General features: G+C 42.5%; 1 protein-coding gene across 1 annotated transcript; it reads left to right on the top strand.

Annotated features, from left to right (window-relative positions):
* The first annotated feature begins 1,921 nt into the window (after positions 1–1,921).
* Positions 1,922–23,911, top strand: Akap14 (A-kinase anchoring protein 14). Its single transcript, XM_059250659.1, has 6 exons — positions 1,922–2,014; positions 10,701–11,589; positions 11,680–11,771; positions 15,487–15,690; positions 22,914–22,966; positions 23,711–23,911. Exons 2-6 carry the CDS (start codon positions 10,707–10,709, stop codon positions 23,802–23,804), a joined length of 1,326 nt encoding a protein of 441 aa, XP_059106642.1. The 5' UTR covers positions 1,922–2,014; positions 10,701–10,706; the 3' UTR covers positions 23,805–23,911.
* The last annotated feature ends 1,923 nt before the right edge of the window (positions 23,912–25,834 follow it).

Here is a 25,834-nt window from a genome sequence, read left to right as displayed (position 1 = left end):
CAGGCAAAACACCTATACACATAAAATAATAAACATACCACTATTATTAATAATGATACTAGGAATATTATCAACCATTATAAATAAAGTATATGATGTATCTGGCACTGCTCTTAATCTTTGTATGAATAATTGGGCTTAACTGTCATTTTTAAAAAAGCAACTTTTGGGAGGCAGAGGCAGGCAGATATCTGTGAGTTCGAGGCCAACCTGGTCCATATAGCAAGTTCCAGGCCAGGCAGGGCTAACATAGTGAAAAACCGTCTCAAAAACAAACAAAACAAAATAAAAGCAAAAAAAAAAAATCAACAAATTCAACAACTTATTCAGGGCTAAGGATGCAACTCAGTTGGCAGCATTCTTGCCTACTATGCTTGAAGCCCCGGTGTGACAATGCACGTTGGTAATTCCATAACTCAGAAGGTGACAGAAGGAGGCCATCCTCTGCTACATAGCAAGTTCACATCCAGCCTGGAATATATGAGACTCTGCTTGGGGGGGGGGGACAGAAGGAGAGGGAGAGAGATTGAGAGAGAGGATAGAAGGAGGGACAAAAGAAAACCTATTCAAGTTGAGCACAATGATGCACTCAGGAGGCTGAGGCATGAGGACCTCGAGTTTGAGGCCAGCATGGGCTCTATAGAAAGGCATTGTCTAAAAAAGAACAAAACTTTCTATTCTAAGCCATGATCATCTTTATTTTTGTAGACAAGAAATGGAGAAAAGCTGGATGGTAGTGGCGCAAACCTTTAATCCCAGCACTTGGGAGACAGAGGCAGGCGGATCTCTGAGTTCAAGGCCAGCCTGGTCTACAGAGTGAGTTCCAGGACAGCCAGAGCTGTTACACAGAGAAAGCCTGTCTTGAAAAAGAAAAAAGAAAAAAAGAAAGAAAGAAATGGAGAGAGAAAAGCGCAAAGCAAACTGTCTCTGAGTCTGTGCAGATAATCATTGTTCTACTCTCTTGTCCTCAATGCACACAAGACATCTTTCAGAATAGTCAAGCATATAAAGAGGTCCTAACCTCAGAATGTGCACATGAGAAGGGGAGATTGTAGTCAATGATGTCAGACAGTTCTGTGTGGTCATATATTGTGTGCCCTCATAAAATTTGCCTGAAGATTGGAGAGACAAAGGAACAAGCCACTGCCATGTCTTACCTCTAGGACTTCTCAGCCCGAAAAAGCCTCTAGTTCCTGTCTCCTCATACCTTATATACCTTTCTCTGCCCAGCCATCACCTCCTGGGATTAAAGGTATGTGTGCTTCCCAAGCAAAAGCATGAGATCTCAAGTACTAGGATTAAAGGTGTGTGCCACCACTGCCTGGCTCTGTTTCTCTCCTAGACTGAGTCAATCTCATGTAGTCCAGGGTAGCTTTGAACTCACAGAGAACCAGACAGATCTCTACCTCCTGAATGCTAGGATTAAAGGTGTGTGTCACCACTACCTGGTATCTATGTTTAATCTAGTGGCTTGTTCTGTTCTCTGATCTTCATGCAAATTTTATTAGCGTACACAATCTATCACCACAGTTCTGAGTTTGAGTTCCGGGCAATTTGCATGACATCCTCTGTGCTTCACTTCATTCAAATATAATATGAAACACTGATACCTTCCTGATACCACTGCAAAAAGTAGACAGCTTGATGTGATGCAGTGACCTGCACAGCATGCAAATGCCCAGTGCTTCTTGGCTGAGGAATGTCACATCACCAGTCCTCCAAGCACAGCCCTGCAAGCTCGTCTCCCAGGAAGAAGCTAGGCTTACCTCACACAGCTTACTTCTGTTACTGAGGTCAAATGGCAGGTGTAACAGGCGTTCTCTTTCCCTCCTCTTGCTTTCTTCTCTTTTATTGACAGGGGCACATGGGCTTAGTTTCCCATTGTTGTGCCATCGTTGCTATGGCAGCATTTGTAAACATTCTCTTTAGGAACCTTGGGGCAAAGTGCTGAGAGACTGCTAAGGCTTCCCTAGCTACCTCTGCTACTGCTTCAAACAAGAATCTGCTTGTTTAGGTACTGGGCTTTCTTTGCAATGGGGGAGGCCTCAAATGGGACCCGCCATGGTTCTATTAATCACCCAGACCTCAAAGAAGCCACTGGGAGGGACACCGAAGAATAATGTGTGTCCATAGATGGGTGAAGTCAAAAAACTTCCTTCCTTTTATCCTTCCTCGATCCCTCCCTTTCTGGTTTGTTGATGTTGTTTTGGAGAGAGGGGTCTATGGAACCCAGGCTGCTTTCAAACTTGCTATGCAGCCAAAAATGGCTTTGGGAAGACTGTTTCTTCCAGCAGATGGTCCTGTTTTCCCCCAGCTGTAGTAAGAGGAAAACTGAGGTGGAAGTGAACTGAGTGGAAAATGAAAATATCAAGGTCTAAATGAGCATTAGTCTGTAATTATTACAGGAATGCTTAAAGGGTATGCAGATTTTTTTTGATTGATGGTCATGGGAACTTGTATAGTGTCCACCATACCCTTGGACCAATAATGTTGAAAAAGAAAACAAAGGGTTGTCTTTAATGAATGGGGCTTGCACTGAGAGTGAGATGACTCAGTGCATAAAGGTGTTCCCCAGGACTCACGTGGTGGAAGGAGAGAACTGTTGATGATTATTTTTACTCTTGGGGGGGGGGCTGTTACTCAGCTCCCAAATAAATCACACACAAAGACTTATACTTAATTATAAATGCCTGGCCTTAGCTTGGCTTGTTTCTTGTCAGCTTTCCTTAAGTTATCCCATCTACCTTTTGCCTCTGGGCTTTTCTTTTTCTGTTTCTGTATACCTTTCTTTGTTTCTTACTCCGTGGTTTGCTGTATAGCTGGATGTCCCTAAAGTCCTCCTCCTTCTCTGGCTACTTCTTCCTTTCAGATTTCTCCTTCTATATATTCTCTCTGCCTGCCAGTCCCACCTATCCTTTCTCCTGCCTTGCTATTGGCCATTCAGCTCTTTATTAGACCATCAGGTGTTTTAGACAGGCACAGTATCACAGCTTCACAGAGTTAAACAAGTGCAATATAAACAAAAGTAACACACCTTAAAATAATATTCTACAACAGAGAACCAACTTCTGCAAGTTGTCCTCTGACCTCTACATGTGTGCTGGGGTACCCATACCTCTCCCAATTAAGGAAATAAATGCAAAAGTATAAACTAAAAAGGAGACTTGCAGAAAGAAGGAACATGTTCTGGACTAGATGAATATGAGAGCAGATCCCTGGAAACCTCTTTTTCAATTTATATTTTTTTGTATTTCTTTTTCCTATCCCCTATATCATCTGGTTCACAACTACCTGTAACTCTAGTTCCAGGGGATTCAACCCTCTTCTAGTTTACACAGGCTCCTGAACAGACACAGTACACTTACATACACTCAGTCAAGGCATACACACATAAACTAAAATAAATAAACATTTTTTAAAGTTAGCATACTATTAGCTGGGCAGTGGTGGTGCACACCTTTAATTCCAACACTCGGGAGGCAGAGGCAGGCGGATCTCTGTGAGTTCAAGGCCAGCCTGGACTACATAGGGAGATCCAGGACAGCCAAGGATACCAAAGAAACCCTGTCTCAAAAAAAAAAATGTTAGCATACTAAAATTAGGATAGTTGGTCAAGGAAATACAAAGATGTGGCCTGTGGCCACAGTAGAGAGAGACAGAATTCAGCTTGCTGAGGCTTGTAGGAGTTGGAGAGAACCAGACTGAGAAGTTGTGTAAGACAGCAGCCCTAAGAAGCTAGATGCTTCTCCAGGCAGCCAGTCACAGGTGCCCCACACAGGGGGTGGGCCATCAGGGAATGTAGTTTCTCCTTCACACATCTGTCAGCAAGCTCTTCCTAGTGTGTGCCCTCCCTAGGATACTAGAGGGCACTAGAGGGCCATTTCATGTGGTCTATTCCAGTCGGCCTTCCAATGAAGCAGGAGATAGAGGAGAGTGGGTGTGGAAAGTAGCAGTGTCCATCTCATTCATAGGGTTGTGGTAGTTAAATGAAACATGGCACATTAAATATCCCAAAATTGGGAGCTTTATTTGTAGAAAGGTAAAGAGCTCAGTTTGGAAAGACATCTACTACCATCCCATCCTTCCATGTAAAGGTTTGCTGGCAAGGAGGCTGAGTGTTGTATACCTAATCAAGCAGATGGATGGATCTTTGTGAGTCCAAGGCCATTCTGGTCTACTTCGGGAACTCCAGGCCAGCCAATGCTACAGAATAAGACCCCTGCCTCAAAAAAAAAAAAAAAGGTTTGCCTGAAAGAAATGATTTCTCACCGGGCGGTGGTGGTGCACGCCTTTAATCCCAGCACTTGGGAGGCAGAGGCAGGCAGATTTCTGTGAGTTCGAGGCCAGGCTGGTCTACAAAGTGAGTTCCAGGAAGGGTGCAAAACTACAGAGAAACCCTGTCTCGAAAAACCAAAAAAAAAAAAAAAAAAAAAAAAAGAAAAAGAAAAAAGAAATGATTTCTCAGAACTGGAGTTTCGTCTTGTTTTTGTTTTTTTTTTAAGATTTATTTATTTATTATGTATACAGTGTTCTGCCTGCATGTATCCCTGCAGGCCAGAAGAGGGCGCCAGATCTCATTACAGATGGTTGTGAGCCACCACGTGGTTGCTGGGAATTGAACTCAGGACTTCTGGAATAGCAGCCAGTGCTCTTAACCACTGAGCCATCTCTCCAGCCCCCAAGAGTTTTAATCAGTAGCAAGGAAAGTGAGCCCAAGACTCAAGGGGAATGATGTAAAAAGGAAAAAAAAGAACTCCCGATGGACACATCCTATTATGTGATAGACACCTGTTCACAATCCTGAGAAAGCCAAGGTTCAATTATTGCTGAAGGTATCAATAGATGCTGAAGGCTGGCAAGACAATTGTGTAGCTTGATCTGCTTGGGGGACCCCCTGGCGGTAGAATCAGATTCCATCCCTGGTGCATGAGCAGGCTTTTTGGAGCCCACTACCTATGATGGGACACCTCATGCAGCCTTGAGGCAGGGGGAGGGACTTGGCCTTGCCTCTATTGAATGTGCCTCCCCATGGGAGGCCTTGCCTTCTTGTGTTGAGGGGAATGGGGGTGGGTTGGGAGGAGGAGGCTGAGGGGGTGGGAGGAGGGAAGAGGGGGATCTTTGGTGTGTAAAATGAATGAAATTTTTTTCTTAAAAAATATAAAAATAAAATATAGATGCTGAAGGTGTTTGAAAAACTTGAGCTGCCTTTATGATTTTTTTAAAGTCTTCTTCAAACAGGAACAAAAATTTTCCAGTTTTTAATTTTATGTGTATGGGTGTTTTGCCTGCATGTGTCTGTGTACCACATGTGTGCCTGGTGCCTGCAGAGACCAGAAGAGGGCATCAGATCCCTTGGAACTAGAGTTACAGGCAGTTATGAGCTGCCATGTGGGTGCTGGGAATCAGACCCTGGTCCTCTGGAAGAGCAGCCAGTGCTCTTAACCATTCAGCCATCTCTCCAGCTCAGCTCACTTTTTTTTAAAGGCAGAGTGTCAGTATGTAACACAAGATGGCCTCCAACTCACAATTCTCGTGCCTCAGCCTTTCAAATACTAGGACAGGCATATGCCATATCACCATGCCCAGCTCAAATATTCTCTCTCTCTCTCTCTCTCTCTCTCTCTCTCTCTCTCTCTCTCTCTCAGTCTCATGTAGCTCAGGATGGTGTAGCTGGAGAATTTCTCTCCAGCTCCCACCACCAAGTCCCGCCAGTCTCAGAGCCCACTTATAAAATAAACACACAGACTCTTACATTATTTAAACTGCTTGGCCATTAGCTCAGGCCTGTTATTGTCTAGCTCTTACTCTTATATTTAGCCCATTTCTATTAATCTTTACTTTGCCACATGGCTCATGGCTTACTGGTACCTTACATCTTCCTTGTCCTGATGGCGGCTAGCAGTGTCCCTCTCTCAGCCTTCCACTTCCCAGAATTCTTTTCCTTGTCCCGCCTATACTTCCTGCCTAGCCAATGGCCAATCAGTGATTTATTTACTGACCAATCAGCAACACACTTGACATACAGACCATCCCACAGCACTTCCCCTTTTCTTTTCTTAAAAAGGAAGGTTTTAACTTTAACATAGTAAAATTACATATAACAAAACAATTATCAAGCAAGAATTACAGTTACAATATTAAAGAAGAGATCCTATCTATCTTATATTTGTAAGTTTAAGGTTTTATATCTAACTTATCTTTTATTATAACTAAGGAAAATTGTAAGTATCTAGTCTTTAACCACATCAAAGACCTCAGAAGGATATATTACTACCTGAGAAATGGAGAAGGATATAAGCAACTCTTAGGAGTCTTGTAGGGTAGACAGAGACAGCTGGCAGCCTGGACAGTCATTCAAAGTTCTCTTGTAAGGTTGGGGCATCTGTCTTCAGCCCACAGGCCTAGAGTCTCTTATTCATTTTTCTCTGTGTCCTGTAGAATGTCTGGCAGTTTTCTCTGCAAAGCAGGAACCTGAAGGACCATTTTGTCAAGCAAAGTTCAGTGGTCACCTTTGTATGGGTCCTGCATGTCCAGTTGATCAGGCAGTCCAGGCAAGAACAGTTTCTTGCCCAAATGGCTATTTTTGTCAAGGTGAAGATAAACTCCGTATGGAGTGTCTTCGATGCCCATCCTCCTCTCTGAAGTAAATCGGTGCTGTCAGGAGCAGACATGTCTCACTGTCCAAAAAGTCTAAACTTTTAAAACATTTTAAATGCCATATTCTGTAGGTCTTTGAAGTGTTTGAAGACTACCTATCTATCTGAAATATATCTATGTATACCTAGAAGACTTAACTAACATGGCTACAAATATTATCATCGATGACTAACTATTAATCTATTTTTTAATTATCCATTACAATTTTAAATGAGTTACATAAACATAATACCTCAAACAAGAATAGAAATATATATACAGTATAACAAAATTAAGTTTAAATTTGTATCAATAAACTAAAATCTATAGCAATGTAAAACATTTTAAACAAGTTGTTACTCTTTAAAAGTAGGTTCAATAATCTACCCTTTCATCCTATCATATCTAAACTATCCCCCTTTTTGTTTTAGAAAGAGATTGTATTTATAATCAACCTGATTTAAATAAAAATATTGGTTTTTCTCTGTCCCACACCAGAGGGCTCTTCTGATTTGGGACACAAGAATCTCTTAACCATTTTTTTTTTTTTTGAGCAATATGTCTGGGTTTAGAGGGGGAGTGAGCCAATTCCATCTCTAAAGCCAGCTTGATATATTTGGGAATTTGGGCGTAGCTTCTCTTACTACTTCCTGCTGGAGGGGGGCGCTGTATCATATGGAGACAGAAAGAAAATTTTAGGATCATGGAGTAGTCCGTGAGGCTGTATATCTGAGCCAGTTGACTTGAAACCATTCTGGATGTTGAATCATCTGGGCCATGGTGTCATTGGTGACCTTTCAGGGGGTCTTGGCTGGTCAAACCTGATGTATCTTAATCTGGAACAAATCCATAGTCTCTGGCTTTCTGTGGAAACAAAAGCAGAGACTCTTTTCCAAAGCAACATATCCTTACATCCAAACTTTGAAGTCAAGGTACCTTTAAAATACACATTTTGGCATAATTCAACAGCTTTTGTAATCAAATGTTTTTCTTCAGTTACGAATATCAAAGAGAACATAATCCAGATTCTCTGTGTGGTAGTCATCTTTACGTGGCTTATTTTTTTTATATTAGCTTGAGCCTATTGCTTTTAAACTGCAGCCTTCTAAGCCTGAAATGGCGCAGTGGCTGCTGGCTCCGCCCACTTCAGCTTCCCAACATGGCGGCGGTCCGCTTTCCGCCAGCTCTGGGAGCCATGACTCTCAGAAATAGTGGGTCTACACTTTTACCAAAGTAGCGTGTAGCCCAGAAACCTCTTTTTTTTGTTTTGTACTAGCAAAGGCTAAATTCATCACACAGTTTAATGTGCTACTTGCAGAGGCCTCATTCCCACCATACTGCAGGTCGAGAGCACACGCTAGGAACCCGCCAGTAGCTCAAACCGGCAGCTGCCGCTTATTTGAGAGAGACAATTAGGAACTGTTTTTAGCTCCGTTTTAGAATCTTTTTTCTCAGTTTTTAGGTGGAAACTCTTGCCACCACGTTGGACGCCATTTGTAGCTGGAGAATTTCTCTCCAGCTCCCACCACCAAGTCCCGCCAGTCTCAGAGCCCACTTATAAAATAAACACACAGACTCTTACATTATTTAAACTGCTTGGCCATTAGCTCAGGCCTGTTATTGTCTAGCTCTTACTCTTATATTTAGCCCATTTCTATTAATCTTTACTTTGCCACATGGCTCATGGCTTACTGGTACCTTACATCTTCCTTGTCCTGATGGCGGCTAGCAGTGTCCCTCTCTCAGCCTTCCACTTCCCAGAATTCTTTTCCTTGTCCCGCCTATACTTCCTGCCTAGCCAATGGCCAATCAGTGATTTATTTACTGACCAATCAGCAACACACTTGACATACAGACCATCCCACAGCAGGATGGCCTTAAATCTCCAATGTAGCTTCTGATCCCCTTGCCTCTCATTCCCAGGTGAGATTACAGGTGTGCATGTAGTTCCACACTTGGCTTATCCATATTTTTTGTTTGGCCAGTGTGGGGGCCATCCTACCCCCACTTTCCCCCAGGGTCCTCTTGAGCAGGGGCAGCAGGAAATATTAGATAGAAATTTAGAGGGGAGAGAAACAGATAGAAAACACAGGATAGCCTCGAGAGGACCTGGATTCTAATCCATGGGGCCCAGACTGTCTCTGCCAAAGGGCTTTTAAAAGAATGCCAAGGGGTGGAGCAAAAGACCTCCCCCAGCACAGCCAAGTGAGACCATGGCACTCAGGCCCGTGGTCCAATCATCCTTTTATGCAGACCTGCTGGGTAAAGCCACTAGGAAACCTAAATGGGCTCCAACAGGTGGGGGGGCGGTCTTGCTATGCAGTCCTTGGCTAACCTAACATACACTATGTAGCCCAGGCTAGCCTTGACCTTGCAGCAATCCTCCTGTCTCCCAAATGCTAAGATTACAGACGTTTGCCACTATTCCCAGTTTCAAATCTCAGACCATAAGCCAGCAGAAAGCAGTGCCCACTGAATCCAGATACAAAGGAGGATACTCATCACCTTGACTTCCATTTACCATTTTTTGAAAGGGTTAACAAAAGCTAATAAACACAAACAACACATATGTTCAGGTAAAGAGATGGTAAAAATAATAGTTTCTTTGAGATAATAGAATTATATACCTGGAAAACTCAAGATAGAAACACCGATCTGCTGCTATGGCTCTTGATTCAATGTGTGTGTGTGTGTGTGTGTGTGTGTGTGTGTGTGTGTGTGTGTGTGTGTGTTGCTAGAGATGGACTCCAAGCCTTCCCAAGGCTAGATGAGTTGTCTACTATTACTGGAATACATTTCTATTATCTCAATTCACAACTTAAAAAAAAAGTTCATGCTGGGGCTGGAAAGATGGCTCAGTGGTTAAGAGCACATACTGCTCTTCCAGAGGACCCAAGTTTGGTTCCCAGCACCCACATCAAGTGACTTACAACTACTCATAACCACAGGTCTAGGGCAATCTAAAGCCTTCCTTTGGCATTTCTAGGCACCTGTGTCCACATGCACAAACCTGCTGGGGGATGGTCTGTATGTCAAGTGTGTTGCTGATTGGTCAATAAATAAATCACTGATTGGCCAGTGGCCAGGCAGGAAGTATAGGTGGGACAAGGAGGAGAATAAAGCTGGGAAGTGGAAGGCTGAGTCAGAGAGACACTGCCAGCCACCATGATGACAAACAGCATGTGAAGATGCCGGTAAGCCACGAGCCATGTGGCAAGGTATAGATTAATGGAAATGGATTAATTTAAACTGTAAGAACAGTTAGCAAGAAGCCTGCCACAGCCATACAGTTTGTAACCAATATAAGTCTCTGTGTTTACTTGATTGGGTCTGAGCGGCTGTGGGACTGGCGGGTGACAGAGATTTGTCCTGACCTAGGGCCAGGCAGGAAAACTCTAGCTACACAAACCCACACACATATATTTAAAAATAAAAAATGGAATCTTAAAAATAATCACGTACCCTTTGTTGCTCAAAGCATGGACTGGGTCATTTAGAGCCAGTATTTGAAGTTAGTATTTAAGGAAGCTAGGAATTTCTCTACTACATTTTGATTTAAATCTTCTCAGTTTGAACAATGGAAAATCCTTGGTTTTGAGGAAAGGTCCATCTCAGCAAGCAGATAAAAACGGTCAGCAGTAAGTAAGGTCCGACTCCCTTTACCCCTAGTCTCTTCTCAAGAGGCAACCAGTGTTGCCTGAGTGTTTTGATCCTCCAGCAAACAGGATGTAGGGGTTGGAGAAATGACTCAGTGTTTTATGGCACTTGTTGCTCTTATGGAAGACCCGGGTTGGATACTCAGCATCCACATGGTGGCATGCAACTGTCAGTAACTCCAGTTACAGGGGATCGGATGCCCTCTTCTAATCTCTACAGGCACCAGGCATACACACTTGGTGCACAGACATGTACACAAGCAAAACATTCACGCACATAAATAAATAACTCTAAAAACATTTTTCTAAAAAGAGAGAGTGTGTGTACGTATGTGAGTGTGTTTGTGCCCTGTAACCCTGCACACATAGAATCAATTCTTGAGGTTGTTTGTTTTTTTTTTAATCCAGGCAAAAATGAATAACAAAAAAAAGCCCCCAGCCCTGAAGGGGAAGATTGTGGAGAAAGCTAGCACAGCCAAGACAAACAAACCGGACGTTCCAGATCCCAAGAATGTTGCTACAGGGTCAAAAGACAGTAAGACCATGGCGGACCCAAAGAAGCCTGGGACAGAGCAGAAAGAGAAAAAGACTGTGACTATCATTACAGATCTTCAGGAAAAAAAGAGTGTGGCCGAGCCCAAAGAAAAGAAGACTGTGACGATCTCAGATCCCAAAGACAAGACGAAAGACAAGAGGATGGTGACATTTGTGACGGACCTAAAAGACAAGAGGATTGTGACAGACACAAAAGAAAACAAGATTATGTCCATAGAGACGAAAGAAAAGGTGGTTGTGCCCGTCGTGCCAGAAGTAAAAGAAAAGAAAATTGCGCCGCCGGTAGAACCAAAAGAGAGCCCAAAGGTGGTTGCGCCAGTCGTGCCCGTTGTGCCAGTCGTGCCAGTTGTTGCCCCCGTTGTGCCCGTTGCTGTGCCCGTTGTGCCAGTTGTGCCAGTTGTGCCAGTTGTGCCAGTCGTGCCAGTTGTGCCCGTCGTGCCCACTGTGCCAGAAGTAAAAGAGAAGATCTCGGTGCCAAGGGTGAAAGAGAAGAAGGAAGTGCCACCTGTGCGGGAGCTAAAGCGACTCAAAGCTGTGCACGTCGTACCAGAGACAAAAAAGAAGAAGGCTGTGCCCGAGATCAAAGAGAAGGCGCCCGCGGTGGAAGTGAAAGAGAAGAAAGTTGTGCCCGAGGTCAAAGAGAAAAGGCTTGTGATAGCAGAAAAAGTAGACGACGAGACAAGTGAGCTAGCTCGGACTATAGCTGAGAGCGTTGTGGCTGCAGCAGTTGAATTCGTGGAAGGTAAGCTTGTGGTTTATTTGCCTAAAGGATTGTCTCATTACTGTAACAGCACACCACCAGGCAACTAACACACCCATGCCTTGTTTTCAGAAGCCAGAAACCCCATCAAGAACATCAAGTGGATCTCTCATGGGGAATTCACAGTAGAAAAGGGTCGAAAGCAAATTGAGGAGTTTATTTCAGTAAGTGACTTTGATCCCTCCAGTTTGGTACTCCAGGGTCTGAGCAACAACATCAACAATAAAAACAAACAAACAAACAAGTCCTCCATTGATCAAAAGTTTGACGTCATGAAAACCAAAGGGGTGGTGTCAGAGACACCTAGAATAAGTAAACATAATTTTCTAGTGAGTTCCAAAATCAAGATTGAAAAGTTTTGCTTACTTGTTTTATGTTTTTAATGGAGGCGTTGTACACCCTTCAGGTAATATTCTTTTCTTTTAAAAGTGATCTTTTTCTTTGATATGTACTAGTGTTTGTTCCTGCATGTATGTATGTGCACCCTGTGTGTGCTTGGTGCCTGTGGAGGCTGGAAGAGGGGGTCAGATGGCCCGGAACTGGAGTGAGAGGTGACTATGAGTTGCCATGTAGATGCTGAGAATTAGACGCAGGTTCTCTGAAAGAGTACTTAGTAAGTACTTAGTACAGCGTTCTTAGTAAGCCATCTCTCCAGCCCTACTTTAATCTTTTGAGACAGGCTCTCACTAGGTAGCCCAAGCTAGCTTGGAATTTGCTATGTAGATTAGGCTGGCCTCAAACACGCAGAGATCCATCTGCCCCTGCCTCTCGAATGCTGGGATTAAAAGGGTGCACCGCTTCCCCAGCCAGTAAGCATTTTTAACCACTGAACTATCTCTCCAGCCCCAAGGTAGGACAATCTTTGAAAGAGAAAAGTGCAGCCATATTGCTACGCACCTGTATCATCCTAACTGTACATTTCCCAATTTAAATTCCACTTAAATACTTTGTCCATGCTGCCCTATTCAATGGGGCAAGCTGGCCTAAGGAGATAGAAGCATCTCTAAAATAGCTTCCTCCAACAATATTAGTATGTTCATGTTAACAGAGGGGATGTGGATGGGTCAACTATCTTTATGTTCATATATAGTACTGGAGACTGAACTGACAGCATTACCTGCACTACAAATGCTCCTATTGCTGAGATACTTTCTCCACGCAGGATCAACAGTCTTTTTGCTGTAACTTTGGAATATAGTTCCTAGATGGCAATGCTAACGATGTGCATGCCCATCAATCCTCTTCCCACCTGCAACTTGTGTCTGGCTCTGACTCTTTCAGGTGGCTTCTGGGCAATAGAAGCACAGCTGCTTTGCATTATGAGTAGGGTAGATAAAAGAGAATGGCTTGAAATCCCTTCTCATATACTTTTTTTGAAGGGAGATTCGTTGAAATTGGAGGTGAGCTCCCCTAGCCCAGTCCAAGCCTATAGTTCCAAGGGCAATTTCCAAGGCCCTGGCCACTATAGCCAGGTGGTCCTGGGAGAATGTAGGAAAGGCTGACTTCTCACCCACTACGTACCATGCACAGTTTCCAGTAGGAAGGACATCTAGAGTACTCTGGAAATGAGTGCTGAAGCTGACTATTGAACATCCTGGAAAAAAAAAAGTCATATTTGGTTTTTAATCCAGATTGTGGGAATTTGTTTTGTTTTTGTTTTTTGAGACAGGGTTTTCCTGTGTAGCCCTGGCTGTCCTGGAACTTACTCTATGGACCCGGCTGTCCTTGAACTCATGGAGATCTGCCAGCCTCTGCCTCTGCCTCCCAAGCGCTGGGATTAAAGGCATGCGCCACCACGGCCCGGCTTAGACCATGGGAAATCTTACCTGCCCCAATGAGACATTCTCACTTTCTTTGGCCTTCAGAGCTAAGCTTGTAGGTTTGAAGCCAGGCTTGAGGAAAGTACGCCCCGGCTTCGCAGCACAGGGTGGTCAGGAGAAGTGAGGTTGAGGAAAACACAGGAAAGATAGGAGGCTGCTGCCCAGGGTCTGGTGAGCACTAACAAAAGCTAAAGTGGAATAGTGGTACCAGGATCCGAGAGGAGTGGAGAGATGGAGAGCCACAGCAGGAGAGGGCACACAGGAATGAAAGTTAATGCAATACTACGAAGGACCAAAAGGACTGAATGAACAATATGCTCGTTGATATGCCTATGTGGAGTTGCTAACCTTTTTGTTATTTCTTTTTTTTTTTTTTTTTTTTTTTTTGGTTTTTCAAGACAGGGTTTCTCTGTGTAGCTTTGCGCCTTTCCTGGAACTCACTTGGTAGTCCAGGCTGGCCTCGAACTCACAGAGATCCGCCTGGCTCTGCCTCCCGAGTGCTGGATTAAAGGCGTGCGCCACCACCGCCCGGCCTTTTTGTTATTTCTTAGGATCTGTCCAAATTGTACCTTTTTTTCTGAGAAAGGGCTTCTCACTGGTTGGTCTGGAGCTCACCAACTATGCCAGACTTTCTGAGCAAGGATTTGCCTGTCTCTGCCTCCCCAGCACTGGGATTACAAGTACGCAGCACCACGAATGGCATTTTTTGTTTGTCTGTTTTTGTCAAGACAGGGTTTCTCTCTGTAGTCCTGGCTGTCCTAGAACTCACTTTGTAGACCAGGCTGGCCTTGAACTCACAGAGATCCCCATACATGGCTTTTTAAGTGGGTGCTGGGAATTGAACCCAGGTCTTCATGCTTACGCAGCAGGCACATTCCTGACTGAAATATCTCCCCAGCCTTCCTCCACTTTTTGAGACAGAGACTTTTGTAGCTCAGACTGGCCTGGAATGGTAGTTGAGGATGACTGAACTCCCAATCTACTTGCCTTCACCCCCTAGGGGCTGGAGTTATAGTCCTATACCACTATACCTGGCTCTGAATGGATACTGATGCTGTCAGTAGTATAGTTCATTTTAGTTGGCCATTCCCATCATGATTGCAAAAGTAAGTTCAGACAGAGGAGATACCCCAAGGTCTTCAGTTAATATCTGCACACTGGCTCTTTAAGCCAGGTGTGGCGACACATACCAGTAATCCCAGCACTTGGGAGGAGGAGTAGAAGAAATCTTGAGTTTGAGGCCAGCCTGGACTATATAGTGAGACCCTGTCTCAAAGAGTCAAAAAGACCTGTGCTGGGAATCAAACCCAAGGCCTTACACACATGAGACACACTCTGCTACTGAGCTGCACCTCCCCACCCCCAGCCTGCCTTTTGAGGGCATGTGAAGAATAATCCAATTGCCTGACTTATTCCTCTTCTGGGCTTATTTTACGTTTATACTTTATTATTGTGTGAGTAGGAGGTGGGGTCATGCACATGCCACAGTGCACATGTAGAGAGGTCAGAGGACAACCTTGTGGAGTTAGTTCATAGCTCCTATCTCTACACGGATCCTGGGGGTTGAACTCAAGTCTTCAGGCTTGCAGAGCAAGTGCCTTTACTGAGAAATCTCCCCCAGAGCTTCGCCCTTCTTTTCTAAACCACATATCACAACAAATGAAGTCAGTCCAAATTTACAGATACTTGAAATTGGGTTCATTACCTTCTAGTCATCCATGTAGGTCTCCTGGGGTAAGCTAAGCAGAACAGCTATTCCAATCACTAATTATTCTCCAATTTAGCCCCACACTTGGCTCCCAAGTGAGGACGTGAAGTATGGTGTGTCCATACACACCTTAACCCTTGCCTCATTCTGCTTCCACCACAGTCCAAAGCTCATCTCAAATGTTTTGCATTCTCAGATTATTCCATCTCTCCTCTACTGTGAGAATAATTGAGAGCTGCTTCTAGTTTGAATCAAAATTAAAAAAATGTTAAGAATTCAGAATCTGTAACCCCGACTGTTATGTACCACCTTTGCTGAACTGAACTGATTCTGCTTTTCTTTCACTGTGAGGTTTCTCTAAATCCATCGAAAAAGACTGTGGGGTTTCAAAATCGCTGGGTGTACTATGCAGATTTTATTGAGAAGAAAGACTTAGTTCACTCCTTCCACTATATCTACCGTGTGTGCTGGAGTGCCCCCACTGCTGTAAGACCCTTGGCAAGAGTCAGTGCTTTCGCCTACTTTACCATCAAGTTCAACAAGAGCAAACCTCCGGTAAGCTCTTTTTTTTTTTTTTTTTTTTTTTTTTTTTTTTTTGCATTCTGGTCCCTTCAGTGAGGATTCAGCAATGATGACATCTTTAGTCATGGGCATCATCAACTCCCCACCCCAACATTGCAAAACATTGGGTTTTCATGGGGACAGGTTCTGATCTTTAACTACTTAGATAGCCAAGGATGGCCCTGAAATCATGATCCTCCTGCCTCAGCCTCCCCAGTGCTGAGATCACAGGCTGTGTACCACCATGCTCGCTGTAGCAAATTCAAGCCATTTGTTTACTACTTATTTATTTACGTGGTGCTGAGGATTGAACTCAGGGCCTTGTATATGCTAGGCAGTTACTCTGCATTGAGCTATATCTCCAGCACATCTTACTTGGTCCAGCTGCAGCACTTAATGATGATCACTCTGTCCTCCACAACACTTTGCATCTCCTGGGGTGCCTTGTGCCTCACTCACCATTCCTTTGCAGCAGGTACTGGTGTGCCTGCCTCACACTAACAACTTCATGGTGAAATGGCCCAATACCCAGTCCCATTCTCTGTACTTATTTTATCCAGTCATATGGCTTTAACTATGGCCCAGAGCTGAGTACGTAGATGCATGCCTATAGCCCACCTGTTCAGGAGGCTGAAATGGGAGGATCATTTGAATTCACATACCATCCTGAGCAACAAGATCTACATTTCAAACACAAGCAAAACCTCAAGTTGGGCACAGTGGCGCACAGTTTTCTCTTATCACTCCACTCGGGAGGTTGAGAATCACTTGAACCCAAGAGTTTACGGCAGGGTTGGAGAGGTAGTTCAGCAGATAAGAGCGCTTGCTGCTCTTGCTGAATTTGGTTCCCAGGACCCAAGTCACAGGGCTCATAACTACTCCAGCTCCACAGGATCCAAGACCTCTAGTGATATAGAAATGTATTATATAGAAATGATAGGATAAAAAGGTAGATTATTGAATCTACTCTGAAAAGAAAAAAGGAAGGATATGGATATGATAAGATAAAAAGTTAGATTACTGAATCTACTTTTAAAAAGCAACTACTAGTTTTAAATATTTTACATTGGATTGGATTTTTCTATACTGTATACAAATTTTTTATATTGATACAAATTTGAGATTAATTTTGTTAGAACATACTGTACATATACTTCTAATCTTATTTAAGGTATTGTACCTACACAGTTCATTTAACAAGTAATACAAATTGCTAGTCCTTGAAAGTTATAATTACCAACTAATTAGGACCTGAAGAGATGCAGGTTAGTAGTTAGTCACCTATTAAAATAAAATTTGTAGTCATATTAGGTATGTTTTCAAGGTCAAACAGATATATTTTAGATAGGTCATCTTCAAACACTTCAGAGATCTACAGAATATGACATTTAAGATGTTTTAATAACATAGATTCTTTTTTTTTTTATGACAATGAGACATGTCTGCTCCTGACAGCACCAATCTACTTCAGAGAAGATGATGAGTATCAAAGAAACTCCACATGGAGTTTCTTTATGGCAAAAGTTAGCCACTGGGCAAGAAAATGTCCTTCCCTCAACTGCTGACAATATGCTGTCTAAATGGACAAGCAGGACACAAAAGAAAGGACTGCCTGCCAAATCTTGCCAAGACAAAGTAGGGCAGCCCTTCAAAAAATCCTGCTTCACAGATGAATCTGTCAAATATGCTAGGCCTGTAGGCCAAAGATGGATGTCCCAATGTTGCAGAGGAACCTTGGGTGACTGTCCAAGAAGCCAGCTGTTTCTGTCATTTCTCACGTTTTTTGGAAGTCGCTTGTTTGCACTTCCTGCTTACTCAGTAAATATTATTTCCTTCTTGGGTCTCTGAGGGAGTTTGAAGATTAGATAGTTATAGTTTTCCTTGTTAACAAATTCGAAAAGAAACTCACCAAAGAGGTGTAAAGTGTATAAGTTTGAAAAACATCTAAAGATAGTTTTCGGTTGGTAATACAAGTTAGGATAGAAAATGAATCAGGTACACTTTGGACTCACCAAAATAGGATAAATAATGGAGTATTTTCTCTGAATTTGTCAAATTTTATGGAATGTACATTGTTAATGTAATTCTTAACTGTATATATTGTATATACTTATTGTACTTATTGTATATAGTTTTTCTTATATTAGTTATAGCCTTCTTCTATTATTTTAGACAAAAAAGGGGAAATGTGGTGATATATTGGGTATAAATTCTAATAAAATTTGCCTGAAGATCAGAAAACAGAACAAACCACTAGATTAAACATAGATGCCAGGCAGTGGTGGCACACACCTTTAACCCCAGCACTTGAGATCTCACACATTTGGGAAGCACACATACCATTAATCCCAGCACTAGGAAGGAAGTGATGGCTGGGCAGAGAAAGGTATATAAGGCGTGAGGAGACAGGAACTGAAGCTTTTTCAGGCTGAGGAGTCCTAGAGGTAAGAGGTGGCTGTGGCTTGTTCCTTTGTCTTTCTGATCTTTCAGCATTTACCCCAATATCTGGCCCAGGGATTTTTATTAAAAGACCAATTTAGGATTCACACTACACTCTAGCTTCTGGATATTCATAAGCATATACCCCCCCCCACACACACACACACAATTTAAAAATAAAATCCAGGGCTGGCTCTGTGGTTAAGAGCACTAGCCGCTCTTGCATAGGACCTGGGTTAGATTCCTAGCATCCAGATGGCAGCTCACAACCATCTGTAACTCCAGTCCAGGCACATACGTGGGTGCACAAACATACATGCAGGCAAAACACTCATACATGTAGCACAAATCTTTAGAAGGTCTTATTAATAAAAACAAACCCAGGAGCCAGATACTGGGGTGAACGCTGAAAGATCAGAGAATCCGAACAAGCCACAGTTCACCTCACCTTGCCAACTTCTCAGCCAATCCTGTTTCCTCAAACTGAAAGCCTCGGAGTCCACATCCGAATGGATCTCAGCTGAACGGCTGCTCAAAGCTTAAAAGCCTAAAAGCCTCTAGTTCCTGGTCCTCACGCCTTATTTACCTTTTTGCTTCCTGCCATCACTTCCTGGGATTAAAGGTGTGTGTCTTTCCCAAGCAAGATATGAGATCTCAAGTGCTGGAGTTAAAGGTGTGTGTCACCATGCTGTTCCAAGTGATAGGATTAAAGGTGTGTGTGCCATCATTTTCTGTCCTCTATGTCTATCTAGTAGCTGTTCTATTTTCTGACCCTCAGATAAGTTTATTAGGATACACAATATATCAACCACATTTCCCCTTTTTTGTCTAAAATAAAGTTATAATATAAGAAAAAGCATATACAGTATATACAGTCAAGAATTACATTAACAATGTGTAGTCCATTAACATTTGACAGATTCAGACAAAAACTCCATTATATACATTAACAATGTCCAGTCCATTATCATTTCACAAATTCAGATAAAAATTTTCATTATTTATCCTATTTAAAACAAGCAGTTCCTTTCTAAAAATAGATTCAATAATCTTTTTATCTTATCATAACCACATACACATAAACAATAAAATAGAAAGGAAAGAAACTTAAAAAATGTTTATACCTAGAAAAGAACTTTTTTAAAAAGTGTTTATACCCAGCTTTGGTGACATAGTATGATTCCTTCAGCTCAAAAATAAGAAAAATGAATGTCACTTAGACCTTATGATTTCCAAATCTCTAGCATATTTGTAGAGTTAATGAACATCTCACTTACTGTTTTTAAAACTGATTTTGTTGCTGTGGTTCTGAAGGTTGAACCTAGGACCTTGGAATGCTAAGCAAGTGCTTGACCACTGAGCTGCATCCCCAGCCCTAGAACTGAATGTTTGATTTCCCATCCCACATCTAACCCACTTCAAGTCTTTGCATCTGAGTTGATGCCTCTTCCTTGACTCTTCTCTTTCCCTTAAACCATTAAGAAAATACGTACAGGATCCCACATCCTTCCCCACTGCCTCTGCCTGCCTCCCTCTCTCTCTCTCTCTCTCTCTCTCTCTCTCTCTCTCTCTCTCTCTCTCTCTCTCTCTCTCCTCTCTCCCCTCTGTCCCCTCTCCCCCCCTCTCCCCCTCTCTCTCCTCTCTCTCTCTCTCCTTCTCCTCTCTCTCTCTCCTCTCTCCCCTCTCCCCTCTCTCTCTCTCTCTCTCTCTCTCTCTCTCTCTCTCTCTCTCTCTATCTCTCTCTCTCTCTCCTCTCTCCCCTCTCCCCTCTCCCCTCTCCTCTCTCCCCTCTCCTCTCTCTCCCTCCCTCCCTCCCTCCCTCCCTCCCTCCCTCTCTCTCTCTCTCTCTCTCTCTCTCTCTCTCTCTCTCTCTCTCTCTCTCTCTCTCTCTCTCCCCCGCCCCCTCAGGATTATTTCAATAGCTTAACTGGTCTCTCTCCTTCCGTCCTTGCCCACATGTAGTAGCCAGCTAGACTGAGCCCTTTAAAGTAAATTTCTGTCAGTCCTGTGTTTAAAGATTTATTTCTATTATGTGTGTGTGTGTACATGTGCATATGAGTGCAGCTAACATACAGAGGCCAAAAAAGGGCTTCAGATACCCTGGATCTGGAGTTTCAGGCAGTTTGTAAGCTGCCTACCATGGGTCCTCTGTTGAACCACCTCTCCAGCCACCAGTCCTTTGTATAAAATGTCCCCCAAGTAGTTCTGGAACTTCAAAGTGCATGGAAATTACTCGAAAATCTTGTTAAATGAAGATTCTGATTTAGCAGGTCTGGGTAGGTCTAGAGATGATACATTTTTTGAGTTTTTTGGTTTTGGTTTTGGTTTTTGGAGACAGGGTTTCTCTGTGTGGCTCTGGCCCAGTTCAGCCTCCAGAGATCCACAGGCCTCGTGAGTGCTGGGATTAAGGATGTGGGCTACCACCACCCAGCTGAGATAATGCATTCTTAACAAACTCCTAGTTAATTCTGACAGCGTACACCTAGAGGCTTATGTTTGAGTAACAATGGCCTATGAGCTATATCTAATATCTATTAGCATATATGTATGTCTTTATGTGTATACATATATATGTATATATGTATATGTGTATATATATATATATGTGTGTGCTGTTTCTGCTTTATTACCCTTTCCTCTTTATTCTGCTTCTGCCACTCTGATCTTGCTATTCCTCCAGTAAACCAGAAACATGCATTGCCTGTTCCCTCTTCTCTCTACTGCTTTCCCCTTCCCCTTCTTTTCTTCCTTCCTATCTTTTTTTCCTTTTTTATGTGTCAGGGTTTCATATAGTCCAACTCGAAATGCAGTTGAGGATGGTCTTGAAATTCTGATCCTCACTCACTCTGTAGCCCAGGCTGGCCTCGAGCTCACAGAGATCCGCCTGGCTCTGCCTCCCGAGTGCTGGGATTAAAGGCATGCGCCACCACCGCCCGGCTGATGGAAATTTTCTTATGAATCATTTATGCATTCTTCCAGGAGTATTGCTTCTAAGACCCCAAGGAAAGTTCTGAACACACTACCCCTCCCACTTTTAGGGAGATATCCTTATCTACTTGAAGGTCTTCCTCACGCCCTAGAGGTTGTGACACACATAAAGAAAACAGAGGCCTCTTTATGAGGCTATGAGACATTCTTGAAATATCTGTCCCCTACTTACTCAGGAACAAGATAATCAAAAAGGTACACTCAAAAAGGTCAACAAGATTCGGTGGGCTAGAGGAGTTGGCCACAGTTCAGACTGCAAGCCTCTTCCCACTGTACACTCCGACAATTATGTGGCATATACAGCAACAAAGTTAGATTAGCTTAAATTACCATGTCAGAATTTGAATAATAAGTGCAGCAGCTTTGGCCTGAGGATTTTTCCTGGGCACTCTGACCGCCGGGCGGTGGTGGCGCACGCCTTTAATCCCAGCACTCGGGAGGCAGAGCCAGGCGGATCTCTGAGTTCGAGGCCGGCCTGGGCTACCAAGTGAGTTCCAGGAAAGGCGCAAAGCTACACAGAGAAACCCTGTCTTGAAAAACAAACAAAAAAAAAAAAAAAAAAAAGAGTTAATAATCCACTGCTTCGGACATGGCAATATGTGTGGGCTGGCTTGAAGATTTTGTTTTGGTCTAGCATCCTTGATGCAACGGAAGCTACCGGCCTCTAGACTCATAAAAATTGGGTGATGGGTTAATGAGTAAAAATGATAACTCTGTTCATCAATGATGTCAAAACTTGAGGGAAAATGATTAGAAATGATAACTCTGTTTTGTCATAATTTACCAATGATGACTGAAAAAGGAACAAGAAAAAGTGAAACACATGTCCAAACACAAAAATGGTATGATCTATGTTTTGGAACAACATGAATGCATCCCTACTCACTAAATTTTGTATAAATAAACAAGCACCCTGGCTGCTAGTCCATTAGGCTGCAAGATTCTCCCCCTGCCCCTCCCCAAAAAAATTCTGATCCTCCTGCCTCTACATCCCAAGTGCTGGGATGACAGGCATGTGTCACTATGCTCAATTTATGTGACACTGGTTTAATACATTCTAGAGAAGTATTCTACCAACCGAGCTACATCCCCAAACCCTCCCCACTCTTTGAGACAGGGTCTTGCTATGTAGCCCTGGCTGACACTGAACTCACTTGGTAGACCAGGAGGCTGGCCTCAAACTTGTGACAACCCTTCTACCTCTACCTCCAGAGTACTGAGATTACAGACAGGTGCCATCATGCCTGGCTTCCTTTCCTTTTTAGTCAGGGACTTACTATTGTAGCTATTGATCCTCCTGCCTCAGCAGGTATGTACCACCAGTACAGGTAGCATAGCAAAACCCCTGCTTCAATGAAAATTGCCCAACCTTGTTCATCTATGTTATTTCCTTCTGGTTCCATTCCTAAGAGGTGAGAGGCACGGCTGACTAAACTGGAGTATGGAAAGAAGACAACAAAACTAAACCTCGATATAAAAACACTCAACAAGCACAACCCCTCCCCTGCCAACAAAAGTAATAAAGAGGGCAAAAGACTGAATCATGCTTACTGAGAAAACACACGCCTCTAGCAATTGTCTCCAATCCTGTGGTGTAGCTTAAGGTATCTGGGACCAAACACATCTTTGACAGAATCAGATTGAAGTGACACAGAACCAATTAACGGACTCCCAGTTAATAAAGAAGATGGGTCCTGAAAATGCAAATATATACTTATGGATAAGGGAAGAGTGGGAGAATTAAGCATTGGTGTGCTGCTCCAGGCTTAACATCTGTCCTTCTCTCTTAGGATATGCCTGTTGAAGTCTCTTATGTCTTTGAGAATTCAGGACTACTTCAAAGGTAAATAAAATTTGGAGGCAAAGGTTGTCACATTCTAGGAATCCAGCAGGCCCACGGCCACAGACAATTCATGTAGGGCTCACCTCACCTTTGACCACTTACCCTACAGTATGGGCTGAAAGTAGGAGTCTAGCATTAGTCTAGAAAATTGTTTTCCTGTAATTAGAAACTTAAGGATTAGTTGATAGAACAAAGTAGGGCAAAGTGAGTCATGTCTGTTATTTCTCCACAAACTTTAAAGCTTGAATGTGTGTGTGTGTGTTGCTGGGTATCAAGCCCAGGGCCTTGCACACACTAGGCAGGTATACTCCACCACTGAGCTACAGCCCTAGCCCTCTTCAGAAAAACTTCAGAATTATACTGAATTTACTATGATTAATAATCCCTTTTAGGCATTGTAATTCATGTCTATAACCCCAGCACTTGGGAGGCTGAGGCAGGAGAATTGCTGTAAGTTTCGGACTTGTCTGGACTATAGAATGAAATCGTGTTTCAGGACCCCCTTCCAATAAAGATCCACAGGAAACTCACACTGAATTCGCTCACATGTAACAACCCATGTTACTGCATTACAGCTCTCTAAAAGTCTTTTATATAGGTTTAAAGGACGGTAAGGAATGGAGCTAGAACCCTGCCAGAATCTTGCTCACTGGGAATGTAAGGAGGGAATTCCTGCCTCAACGTTTTGCTTGATTATAAAAACTTTGTGTGGGCATGTGTGTGTGTTTTTCCCTTCCTCTACAGACCAGGAAGTATTCGATTTCGAGAACAATGGCTGAGGGACATCACTGAAACCAAACAAATTTTGTTGGAGTCGATCCCTTTTAAAGTTGTCTGATTCTTGTGTCACATTTGAGGACTCCTTTAACAATCAATACATTAAAAATATGAAACAGCACATCAAACCACGTAATATTTATTGAATAATAAACTTGTAGTACACAACCCAACTGCGTTTTTGCTTTTATTCATTATCCATTCTGTAATAAGTTTTGTTGTTGTTGTTGTTGTTGTTTTTGAAAAGATTTTTCTCAACACTACATCATGATTTTGGAGTCTGGCAAGTACAGAGTTGAATTTCAAACATTGCTAAAGTTCACCCATTGGCCCTTAGCTGTTTGGTCCTTCTCTGTGCCTACCTCCAGGCTTGATACACATTTTTATGGGTATGCTGGGTAACAAAATGGCAACAGTTCTGTAGCTCATCCTAACCAGTCAGAAAGGTTCTCCTACTCACAGACCTCTTCTACTATAAGGTAAGCCTCAGTGCCAAACTCTGAAAGCGAATGTTTTGGCTTCTAGAACACTTCATCATGTTTATTATTACAATGAAACAGAGACAGGTTACCACCCATATTTATTTCTGGTCTTGTTTCTACCTTCACACTGGATCATCATGTATTCCTACTTTCCCAATGAGACTCCTAAGCCTGGTCACACAATTTTAAAATACTCAAGACAAAATTACTCTACACTTTGAGTGACAAAGACATACAAGGAACACAGAATACTTGTAACAATACATGTGGTAGGACTGAGCAACTTTTCTATTTTTTACTATTATCTTTGTACAACAAATTCAAAAAAGGAGAGAAAATCCCATGAACAACTGGTGAAGAGGTGAGAAACTAGCTTGTCTCTTTAGAGAACAAAATAAGTATTTCAATTACAATAGTTCTACACAGATTTTACATGGGCCTAAAGAACTAGGAAGAATACAGACAGAACTAGGAAGAATATAGACAGAACTAGGAAGAATACAGACAGAACTAGGAAGAATATAAACAGAACTCTAGTCACTATCTTGTTCACTGGGAATGTAACAAAGAAGAAATTTCCTAGCTCAATGTTTTGTTTGATTAGAAATGTGTGTGTGTGTGTGTGTGTGTGTGTGTGTGTGTGTGTGTGTGTGTGTATGTGTGTGTGTTGTAAACCAGGAAGATTTGCTTTGGGAAACAATGGCTGACTTAGAGCTCAGGTGACAAAACACAGTTTGAAGCAATAACACAAATCAGCTGAAAATAAAATACTTTTAGCCTTCTACTTTTTTTAAGGATCTGTCATTGACACTATTCTTTGCAGATCTTATCCAAATGAATTCCGATGCAAGGAATGGTAGGTTTTGAAATAAACTCCTACCTTTTCTTTCATTGACTATATCTACTCTATGGAGAAGAAGAATCAAAATAAAACCCATAATACTTATACACCACAAACTTGTCACATTTAAACTACATTGCCTATGAAAAATAAAAACATATTCATCCAGTTGCTAGGAGCCAGTTAACAAAAAATAATGCCCCTACAGAATAAATTTTAAAGTAGGGATTATAAACTTTACACTGTATTACAGGAGAAAGTGTATGGATTAATAAGACTTCAAACTTTGGAATCTAGCTTCCATTAAACTTTAGGAAACTACAGACTTACTAGACTGAGAAGTATAGATACAGTGAAACAGTTTCAAGTCCAAAGATCACAGATGTTACTACATGCTAACTGCTGATCAGTCAGCAGTTGTGGGTTAAAAAACACGTTTCCCCAGAACATATATTAAACTTTTCAAACAGTGATAAAGTGAGGAGGGTTTCTACAAAGTTAAGGATTAAAGACATTGATAGATATAAAAAAGCTGAAGAGCTTAACAATGTTTAAAATCAAATCTGATAGCCAGGTGCAGTGGCACACACCTCTAATCCTAGCACCGGGAAGGCAGAGGCAGTCAGAACTCTAGGAGTTCCAGGCCATCCAGGGCTACACAGTGAGACTCTGTCTCAAAAAAGAAATCGACTACATAAAGGACACAATTGAAAACGTTTACTATTTTACTTTCATCATCATGAAACAGCTAATTAAAATACTGACTTA

The sequence above is a fragment of the Peromyscus eremicus genome, chromosome X, assembly GCF_949786415.1.
Source record: "Peromyscus eremicus chromosome X, PerEre_H2_v1, whole genome shotgun sequence".
NCBI lineage: Eukaryota > Metazoa > Chordata > Mammalia > Rodentia > Cricetidae > Peromyscus > Peromyscus eremicus.
Note: the sequence above shows the minus strand (reverse complement) of the source record. Positions and strands in the feature narration are given on the sequence as shown.

Coding starts and splice junctions, on each gene's coding strand:
- Akap14 (XM_059250659.1), top strand. CDS start 10,707: ATGAATAACAAAAAAAAGCCCCCAGCCCTGAAGGGGAAGATTGTGGAG. Junction 15,691..22,913: donor TCAACAAGAGCAAACCTCCG/GTAAGCTCTTTT, acceptor CTTCTCTCTTAG/GATATGCCTGTTGAAGTCTC. Junction 22,967..23,710: donor AATTCAGGACTACTTCAAAG/GTAAATAAAATT, acceptor CTTCCTCTACAG/ACCAGGAAGTATTCGATTTC.